We start from the raw sequence: 11,165 nt of genomic DNA, 5'->3' as shown, positions 1-11,165 counted from the left end.
CCTGAGGGGGCTCCACAGCGGTGCTGCATCAGTTTGTTGTTTTTAACAGCCACTAAATGGCTTATAGCTTCAATTAGGCTTCTCACAAATCATACAAACAGTAAGAAGCTAAAAATGTTTGTCCACAGCTGAGATCATATTTACATTTATTCCTTTTTTTTTTCTTGTTCTAGGATGTCATGGTTTGTTTCCCAGTCAGGAACACAGTCTCTATTTAGGTCAAACAGCACATTTTATTGATCTTATTTCCCATATCTCATCTCAACACAATATTAAAGCATGTGTGGATGTAAAAATTACTCAGCAATCAGCTCATCATCATTTGTTTACCTGTATATTTTGTTGCTATAAGATATTTAACCACACAGTGTGTTTTGCCTTATCATGAGACAATTCATAACCAAGAGTCAATTTTTAAAAACAATTTTAGTTCTTCAGTGACATTTGTGAAACATACATCAATTCTGGTGCAACGTTAAAGTCTAATATTGACACTAATTTTGTGGTGATAATAAAGATTTACACAACACAGCAACATTTCAACTCTTAGTCCAATATAGCCACAAACACACACATACAAATAAAATAAAAGATAAAAACTACTGTCGACAAACCAGCCCTGACATTTGTGTGTCACTAGTGTTACAGCATGAATACACACACACATACGCAGTATTCTCCCCAACAATGTCCAAACTGTGAGCACTTTTCTTGCAGCATTTGCAGGAATGTTCACTAATCCACCACCAGGGGGCAGCAAAGTCTTTTCAAAGTGCTACTAAGCCAGTTCAGCATCTCCATTCAGCTCAGAGTTGGGTCGAACAATGAAGATCCTGCTGCTGCTGAACACCTGAAGAGGAGGCTGAAAAAGTCTCAGTCTGAAAGGAGAAAATCACACCGCAGACGTTTGAGCCTCACTCAAACTTGCGCAGGTGGTTGTAGAGGGACTGGACGTAGGTGAAAACACACATGGGGTCTGGTTTACGACCCATGATCATCATGTCGTCCACCTCGATCAGCCGATCGCAGCCTGCCTTCACTCTGGAGACAGATAGAGAGACACAAGTCAGAAGGGAAGGCGTTGAGCTGCATGTAAAACGGCATCAGACATTTTGAAAAGTCATAATTTCATCGTTGTCAGGCTGAAACATAGATAAAGAGCATTTATGGACAATGAAACAACATACAGTTTAAAGGTTCCATACTTTACACTTCTCCTGTGTTTTATTTGAAGTGTTGATCTCCATAAGTAGATATATTTGTGGTTTTAAGAACCAAAAACCATCAAAATGTAGTTTCACATCTCCTCTCTCAGGCTTCTCTCTGGAGCTCTAGCAACAACAGGTCGATGAGCCAATCAGAAGAGAGGATCTGACACTCTATTCTGATTGATCTAATAAAAATACAGCAGATTTCAGGTAAACACTCAGAGAAACCAAATCCTGCAAGGTTAGCTGCTGGGTCCAGCTGACCGGGGCTTGGGGCGTGGCTGAGAGCGGTGACTGCTTTCGTGTGACATCACAAAGTTACAGATGTCCTGACGGCTGGTTTTAAGGCTCAGTTTCTGAATACAGGCTGTGTGCATTTCTCTGTGGACTGAGGCTTTGATACTTTCACTGTATGAATATAGAACCTAGACCTGCTTTATGATCACAAACACATGGACATATCACTTTATTACAATATGGGCCTTAAAGGGCATTTGGTCTATTGATTGGTGTATAAAATATCAGGAAATATCAGGAAAATCACAGTTTTCTAAAGTTGAAGGTGTTTTTTTCATCCAAATGCAAAGATATTCAGTTTATAATAATATAAAACAGAAAAGCAACAAAGCCTCATGTTTGAGAAGCTGGAACTAGAAAATGTTTTTGCTTGAGAAATGACTTCATTAGTTGAGTACAAAAATGGTTGCTAATTAATTTTTTGTTGATTGAATTAACGCCTCATGAGAGGTGGCCATATCAATAACATTTTCACAGAACAGCCAATTTCAGCCTAACATATCCAATAGTTCTGATGCAAACACTAATTTTTCCTTTACATTTGATAACAAACATGTTTTGAGGGGACAAAAGGACACTGTGCATGCAATAAATCATATACATTTATTTATTGTCCTATAAGTCTCTACTCTGTGATCTCCTTAAGAGGTCAAATCTAAAGCTGCCACTGTATATGAAGGATTGATTCTGTGACCAAGTGAATACTGTTTTTCAGTCAAATCAGCTTAATTCTACAGCAGTGTGAAAAGAATAGCACACTCATAAATCAAGTGGTATCTTTAAGCCCTGACACACAGCATGTGCACATCCAGATCTGATCTGTAGCATGCAGCCTGTGAGCACAGTGTCTGTCTGAAGAAACAACAGGCCGGGCTCCGTGGAGCTGTGCAGTCAGGCAAAAGGAATGCACACCTTTCACCAAACGCACAGAAGACAAGGGCACGGTGAAGCAGGCAGGACAGGGAGGAGGATCACCATATAAACTGTGTGTATGGTGTTTTCTGATGTAAAATAGTAACTTCACAGAGGGCAATAAAAATCAAAGCGACAAAGAAAACAAATTAAGAAACATTCAACCACAACAAAGCAAAGACTTTCATTGTTTATGCAGTCAAGGCCCATAAATCCTTTGAAGCTGATTCAGCAATTTTCAGAAACCACAACTGACTCCCAGTTAACAAATGGGTGCTTGTGCTGTTGCATAATGAGTGATGAGAAGTTAAAGGAGTAGTTTGACATTTTGGGAGGAAATAAGCTGATTCACTTTCTTGCTGAGAGTTAGATGAGAAGATTGACTGTGTGTTAAACGTTAAGTCACAGACAGCAGGCAAATTAGCTTTCAGCTGAGCTCTGTCCACAGATTTCAAACATCCACCTACCAGCACATCGGAAGCTCAATAATTAACATGAACCACCTCATTTGTTGAAGCTGTACAAAACCCAAGGAGGAAAAACAACGTGTTGCAATTCATTTTAGGGGTGGGGGGTTATGTGCAGAACTATTTCCTGGTCGGAAGCAGTTGCCACAAAGTCCCTGCTTCCAACTGGGGCTGTGAAGTGGTTAGCCTATTTTAGCATAAAGACTGAGAGCAGGGGGCTGACTCTCTTTGTAGTTCAAAAATATGTTTACCAGTACTAATAAAACACACAGATGAACCTGTTGTATGTACTTTTCTAAACTGTACACATGCTCCATAGAGTGGTATCACTCTGCTTCCCTCACTCTCAACAAGAAAGCAAACATGTGTATTTCCCAAAATGATAAAACAGTGACCAATTTAGTTTAGCCTGTTAGCATGCAAACATTTGGTAATTAGCACTAAACACAACTGAGGCTGATGGGAATATCATTATTGTTGCAGGTGTTTAATATGAAACCAAAGTATTGGACGAATACATTTTTTTAATGCAGTTCAATAGAGTTGCAGGACTGAGTCCTAAAATCCAGAAATTAGTTAGCATCTTAGCACTTCTGGCTTATCCTGAAGTCAGGGTTTTTCTGAATGGGTTTTAGTTAGATGGCTGAAATAAGGTCTGTGGTTACCACAACTGAAGATGTTTTATTCTACGACATAAAATACGTCAGTAAGTTGGGATTTCTTTATGCTTTTACGTCTCTTAAAAAAGGCTGGTTGCTAACAAGTGGCTAAACGTTAAATGTCATCACAGCGAACACTGATCTACTCACCAGTCCACCTTCATAGCCTTGTTGTATTTAATACTTGTGCTTTTGCAAACTACTGCTAACTTTGTAAGAGGAAGGGGTTTGTAGAAGAAGTAGGAGCTGAATCTAACTACTAAACTAAGTTGGAAGATTAGTAGTGGTGACAGTTTATTTTCTGCAGAAACACAAAAGCAAATGCAAAAATCCAATTGGCTTTTTGTTGAGGGAACCAGGGAGATGGTTGGCCTACAAAAATACAACATCCCTGTAGCACTCTATAGCAATCCATTCAATAGTTGCTGATATGTTTCACAACAAAACCAATATGTCAACCATGTGGCAGACTTTTTGTTTTCACCAGAGTCAGTAGGATTCATCCTTGGAAAAACAGCATTGCTTTTCAATTTCAATATTGTCACCACTCACTCTGCAGTCCCGAAGGCTAGCTCGAAGTTGTGTTTACGGTTGGCGGGTGACAGGGAGGTGTAGTCGAACTCTGTGGGGAAGAAGGAGTGGACGAGGGCACAAAACGCCATCCCATCACTCCAGCTGGACGAGAAGTTCTGGATGTCGATGTTCTACAGAGAAACAAAAAAAGAGATTTTGGTGATGATGTGGCAAATGTGCACGTGTGTTACTGTCATTTTAGACCTCTGTGTGCAGACAGAAGTAGGTAGAAGAACATGACTTGTAAAAGTGACTGGCAGCTTGCTGGGGCTTCATGAAGCCATCTTCCCATTTACTGTCTCGCCCATAATAATGATGGATAAAACAGACCTTCCTCTGCTCTCCTGCTTTTTGGTCTGTTACATGCTTTTAAAATCATGTCATTTCAAGGCCGCCCTTTATTAGTTTGGAGTTTGTCTTGAATGAAAAGCAACATGTCAAGTCACTGGATGAACATCTCTCTGTTGTGTGTGTGTGTGAGAAAGTTTGCTCCCTGTTAATGAGAGTCTTGGCTTTTGGCTGGCTCTGCCTATAATCAGAGCCACATGGAGCAGCTGGCACAGAGGGCCGTGAAGAAAACAGTACCAGAGTGCAGCGGTGTGACGGTGCACTCACCCATGACCTGAACTACATCTGCCCTGCACCGTCACATATATACACACCTAAATTCACAGGGACACTCACTTCGACATAGCTCTATTGCAGTGAGGTAGATAATTAACACATTAGCACTGTGCTGTGTGCTGACAGGTTAAAGCTATAAGAAAGACATGAGCTATGCTAATTTAAAACAGATTACTTCTACCTTACATACTCAAATTAAAACTGTGAATGTTGAATCTTTTAGCCCCTTTACAACAAATTCTGTAAACATTTCATTACTGTTGGCAACTTTTAAAAAGTTTACCTACCTTGGCTAACTTAATAGGCACATTTCCAGTAATGTTAAACAATTTATGCAATTTTTTTAGAAAATATTCACTTTCCCTCGGAGAGTTAGATAAGAAGATTGATACCACTTTCATAACTGTGCAATATGTATACAGCTAGTGCCAGGGGGCTATTAGCTTAGCTTAGCATAACAATAAGAAGCAGGTGGAAATGGGTAGTTCTGTCCAAAAGCTCACTATTTGACATGTATCTTTTTCATTTAACCTTTACAGTAATAGAAATATATAATATAATTTTACAGGGAGTTATATGCTGTAGCTGCTTCTTGGAGAACAACAATCTCGCATCACAATGAGATTTCTAGGCAACGGCACATTTCTCCACTCCTGTTTATGGTTACAGGAGTAAACACTCCTGTTGTGTATTATTATAACAAATGAGATATAATGTGATAATGTCTGAGCTTTAGATATGCTGATAGGCATGTTTCTGTGAAGAGAGCCAAGCATCTGGTCTATAAGCTAAGCTAGAAACAGCTCCACTTCCTTAATGCACAGATGTGAGATCTTCTCATGTAACTCTCTGAAAGAAAGCATTTAAATGTATTTCAAAACATTTATTTAAATAAATAACTAACTAGCAACAAAATAGCTCCTTTATCATTTCTGTATACTATGAAAATCAACTTGTAAGGATTTAATCAGCGTAGTTCATCCATCATTTTGATTATACACTGCTCTTTAAATCTCTGACTTATCTGTTTTTGTTAGAGTAGCATTATTGTGGCATGACACTGCAGTTGAAAGCCTGCCAGAAAGTCAAAGCCACAGGACTAACAGCTGGAAGACATCTTGAAATGGAAAGCATGGATTTATTAGCTTCTTGCATTAACATGGCTGCTGCTGTTGTAGTGCCGGTTAAAAGCCCAGTTTCAAACTTCCACACAGGACATGAGCACACCGTCAGTTTTCCACTACATTACCATTCGACAATGACATGACTTTGACTACAATAGAACCAGACATGCTGGGTTACCTTTCTCAAGCAAGTCTGTGCCAGTTCATTTTCATGCTATTGTGAAATGAAGACACTTGAATGAACTGGCACAAAGGTAATCAGCTATGATCTGTTCTGGAAAATGGTGCAGTGAAGCAATGTTTATACAATTTGTACCTAAAACACTTAAAAGCTTTGAACTTATCTGGATATAACATATGTTAGAAAATATGGATTTATACTATATAACTTTAAAATATATGTAGTGTCGTGTCATGTGGTAAAAGATACTAATATTATTTTACCTGGTAGCCTATGGTCTTGGAGCGGCACCACTCAAGGAGGATCTGTTTGATGCTGCTGGCGCTGGACACCCCGAAACTCTGAGACCGCTTCAGTTTGGGTTTGGAGTCCACTGGTTTGGGACAGCTGCACAGGAGGAGAGGTGCATAAGACAGCTGTATCTACCATTGTTCCCATGTTACCAAAATGCAGCATTAAGTTGCATTTACCTGTTACTTGCTTCAGAGTCCAGTCTTTCAAAGATGGACCGACGAGCCTGAGCACCAATGTTACGAGGCAGAGTCTGTGACCTCACCAGTTCCCGCCTCCTCTCTCCTACCTGCCCGAAGGACTTGTCACTGTTTGTGCCACCATCTCTGCAGGAGGGGAGCACAGTTAACAAAACATATTTGACCCGTCCTAAAAGATGTCCTTCCTCAGTCAGTTTACACTCACCTGTCATGCTGCTGTAGCCCTGAATAGGTCACAGACTTAGCAGGGCCTGAATTTGCCTTCTCTGCAAAAGACAAACATTCAGAGTAAATCATATCCTCAATGTTGTACAGTCAAACAGGATATGTGTCTGAAAGCATGGCTCACCCTGAAGACGAGGGGATCCCAGGGCTCTGATAGGTGTAGGGGTCCATGTCTTCACAGAAGATACTAACAAGACAAAGACAAAGGAAACTGTGAGTTAAGAAGTTTTCCAAAAGAACTAAATCATGCTTCATTCATGTTTAATAGGAAAACAGTGAGCTACCTGATTGAACTGGGGACTCCTCTGTTGGTTGGGGCTGGTTGATGGCAGCGGTTGACTGACCAGGAGGCGAGGCCTCAGAGACAATAGAGGGCCGAGAACCAATGGGGCTGCTGGGAGAGTCGGGAGAACCCTTAATGTCAGCTGTCTTGGTTGTAGCGGTGATGGGGAGGTGGGGCATCCGCATGGCCACAGGGGCTGTGTGCTCATGTGGGAAGTCATTGGGTGGAGAGATCTTTCCGTGCACCAACAGTGAATGTTCTAGTTGGATACAAAGAATTGGAGTCATCACATTAATGGAAACGCTTAAAGCTGCCACTTATCAATAATTTTATATTTACAATTGATCAAATCATGATAGTATGTATTTAGCTGAGATTTTTTTTCAGCCAACAAACTCTACTCTCATTAAACTAATTTTTTTCAGGTTAAAAGGTCTCATTAACTGCATATGACTAGCCTTGCAAACAACAGCAGACATAGTAACTAGCAGGTGGACACAGTGAAACATTTAGAAGCTAAAGAGCCAGACTTTTTCTAAGAAGTTGGTGGAGACCAAAACAGAGCTCAAAGATGAGTGAATATGGGACTTACAATTGGAAGGTGAACAATAACACTACTTCAACTAAATTATAATCTCTCTCTTTATCTGTTGGATGTGTAGATCATATAGGCAACTGTTTTCTAACACATTTACCAAATGAACTTTATAGTGAAAAAAGTAAGATTTAAATGAGGCTAAAAAGGTGCTTAAAGGCTTTCTTGTGTTTTATTTGAAGTGTTGATATATTTGTGATTTTAAGAACCAAAAACCATCACAATGTAGTTTTACATCTCCTGTCTGAGGCTTTTCTTTGGAGCTTTAGCAACAACTAGTCGGTTGCTGTGCTGAGTGATTGAATGAAAATGTCGCAGATTTCAGGTAAACACTCGGAGAAACCAAATCCTGCAAGGTCGGATGGTGGGTCCAGTTGGGCGGGGCTTGGGGCATGGCTGAGGGCAGTGACTGCTTTGTTGTGACATCACAAAGTTCCAGAAGTCCTGATTGCTTTTAAGGCTTAGTTTCTGAATACAGGCTGTGTGCATTTCTCTGTGGACTGAGGCTTTGATACTTTCACAGTATTAATATAGAACCTAGACCTGCTTTATAATCACAAACACATGGACATCTACCTTTATACAATATGGGACCTTTAAGAACTCCACAAATACAATACACCTTTCTACACTGATTTAATATTGAATGTCTATGAAGATGGACACACAAAAGACAAATTCAAAGAGAATGGGGAACTGATGCAACAGAGGCTGGGAAAAAATTAATCCCAGATATGGGTCAAGCTCCAAGAAGGGGATCCTACATTTCCCATATTGCAACTGAACAGCATGTTTTTGTTAGACCCTCCCTGTCTGAGAGTCTAACAAAGCCTTTCAAATTCCAGACCTTAAGTTTGTGACACAGGCTTTCTGTTTAAGATTTACAGTCTCTGAGCCCAGGCTAAACAAACCTAACCATAATCCTGATGACATCAACAGGGTTATTTTGTCAGACTTGACGAATCTGTTCCAGAGCCACAGGAGACAATATACTAGTGTTTTTACAGCACTCCCCATGAGTGAACTGATTTTCAAGTGTGAAATCAGTGAACTGTCCCTTTAAGAAAAACCTTTTGGAGGCTGCAGTTATAATGTGGTTACCTGTTGCAGCAGCATGCCCGTTCTCCTGCCCAGCATGTGTTGGGGCGGGGTCCACTTCTATTGGCTCTTCTCGCTCAATGCTCTGAAACACACACAGAGTCATAGTTAACAACAACACACTAACAGCCTTCATTGCTTTTAAAGGAGAATGAAGTCATGTTTGACCTTCACTGGAGACTGTTAGTAGACGTTTCCCTCGACGACACTTAACGAGCTTTGAAAGCCAGAGACTTACCTGGTGAATTCATCATTGTATTAATGAGTTGTACTGATTGCCTTTTGTATTTCTTTAACTACAGGAGAGTAAAGACTCTACTTGTTGCCTCTTTAATTTTGTGTTGAGATGCTGAAGCACTTAAAAGTTGTGTTTGGATCAAAGACAAAGAGTCAGGGAATCATGTTCCTCTGGTTTGAACAAAAAAAGAAATCCAGATGTCCACTGCTTATTGAGTCATCGTTGGACCATTTCACTCTTTTCAGGTTTTGGACTTTTCTCCAACATGTGGGCTTTATGACACGGCTTCAGACAAAACAAACAAATCAGCACAGCACAACTCAACGCACTTCAAAGTCGGACATTTGACGGCACAGAGTCTGGAGACGTGTTGTAGGTGTGGGAGGAACCAGGGTGTTCTGTTCTGTGTGTCTATCTCCCCTCGTGTGATAAGAGCTGGGACCTCTTTGTTTTAAATCAGGCACTGCTGTCACTGACGTGCTCAGTGACGGGAGGGCTGCCAAAATCCGTCCAGTGATCTGGCAGCGTGACTGCTAGAATGACTGAGATCAGGTTATAATGTCAAACATCATCAGCATCTGAAGTTCAGCGTGTATGTGACCCCGTCTATTTCCTGTCTCTGTGATCAGCGCAGATCCTCCACAGAGGTTCTCCTTCCTCTCTCCAAACACAATCAGCCACATGAAAACAGCTAATCACCCTCCCCAGCAGATACTTCTATCTCAAACTCTTGACCGCATTAGGTGCCCACCCACATACGTTGTGGGTCAAGCTCTCACTTTCCATGTGGCCCTGTCAGACAGATAGATGGAGCTTAGTGTGTTGATAGTCACAGAACAACATAGCTCAGGTCAACAGTGCAGCACTGATAGCTGTGCACATTTTATCGAGGTCACATGTCACGTTGTATCTGTGTGGGTCTAACAGGCTTTCAGGAGCCACAACGCGCCCTCAGGCAGCCGTGTAGGAGATCCTCCGCTCTTTGGAGACAAATAACCAATGAACAGCTGCTTGTGTTTCAAACTTGACTGTCACATTGGAACTAAATAGACGGGGCTGATTCCTGTATTGTGTTTGACTGGGAACATTATTTCACCACTGATGCATCGAGTGTGTGTTGAGATAAATTCAGCATGTTTGGACACAAAGCTGCAGCATCTGGTCGAAAAGCATGAAATGAATGGATGTGATTATACAGAAAACCTGAAGCTGCTTAATTCTCCACTACTCACAAAATAGTTAGTCGGTCAGTCTTGTGTTTGACGCTGGGCAGGCAAACAGTTTCCCACAGCTAAAACCAAAACAATGAGCTGAAAGATGCTAAAATGCTCTGATAATAATTTTTATCAATACAAGAGATCACCTTAAAATTACACCTCAGTCATTTTATCTATTGATGATATAAGAATGTAAATCACAGCGGTTTTAATTCTTTTTTAGAGATAATAGTGAAGGGACTGGTGGAGCAAACTAATAATTTAAAGTGATACTTCGGGTTATTTGACGTGGGGTTGTGTCTTGGATGTATTATAAGACCGTATAATACATAAATGTTGTTATAATACATCCATGTGGTTGTGTGAGGTACTTACCTGTAGTCAGCGCATCACCTGCAGTAGCTTCACATCAGTTTAGAGAAGCTACAGCTGCTGTGGACGGGACCATCTGCAAAAACATTTTTGTAAAAAAATGCCCACAGAAAAAAGATAATATCAGTTTAAGTTTGCGCTTTATTTTGAATATTTTCACCGCTTTATCTTTACGTCAAACAGCCCTTTTCTTAGGAACTAGTTTGTGCACCGTTGAACTACCGTATCCCTACGCGCAAGCACACCTGCACCTGCAACAGCTAATCTGCGGAGTAATACGTTGCGCTTGTGTGTAGGAATACGGTAGTTCAACGGTTCACAAAATATAGTTCCAAAGGAAAGTGCTGTTTGACAGGAAGATAAAGCGGGAAAATAGTCAAAATAAAGCGCGAACTTAAACTGATATTAGTTTTTTTTATTTGAGCATTTTTAAAGTGGCTGAAATACGTTTTTGCGGATGTGCTCGTCCACAGCTTCCGCGCTAGTGTCCTGACGAAGTCTGTTACCCGGTCCTCAACCTTAACCTTTAACCTTACGTTAACCCTAACCACTGACGGGGGGCGGGGCAAGAGGAAACAGAGTTGGTTGTAATCATAGACTG

General features: G+C 40.8%; 1 protein-coding gene across 1 annotated transcript in view; it reads right to left on the bottom strand.

Moving 5' to 3' along the window:
• Positions 1–213: 213 nt before the first annotated feature.
• smtnl (smoothelin, like) overlaps positions 214–11,165 on the bottom strand; it is a 31,402-nt gene continuing 20,450 nt past the window's right edge. The window contains exons 3-10 of the mRNA XM_071471691.1: positions 8,741–8,822; positions 7,046–7,303; positions 6,886–6,948; positions 6,742–6,802; positions 6,516–6,662; positions 6,309–6,432; positions 4,096–4,247; positions 214–1,041 (exon numbers count right to left, since the gene is read on the bottom strand). Coding sequence (XP_071327792.1) covers positions 915–1,041; positions 4,096–4,247; positions 6,309–6,432; positions 6,516–6,662; positions 6,742–6,802; positions 6,886–6,948; positions 7,046–7,303; positions 8,741–8,822 — 1,014 coding nt within the window. The 3' untranslated portion in view covers positions 214–914. The remainder of the gene's footprint in view (positions 1,042–4,095; positions 4,248–6,308; positions 6,433–6,515; positions 6,663–6,741; positions 6,803–6,885; positions 6,949–7,045; positions 7,304–8,740; positions 8,823–11,165) is intronic.

Source organism: Trachinotus anak, unplaced genomic scaffold, assembly GCF_046630095.1.
Source record: "Trachinotus anak isolate AG129_WGS33_773 ecotype Australia unplaced genomic scaffold, CSIRO_AGI_Tana_v1 ptg000034l, whole genome shotgun sequence".
Classification (NCBI taxonomy): Eukaryota; Metazoa; Chordata; class Actinopteri; order Carangiformes; family Carangidae; genus Trachinotus; species Trachinotus anak.
The sequence above is the reverse complement of the archived record's forward strand: the minus strand, read 5'-3'. Positions and strand labels throughout refer to the sequence as shown.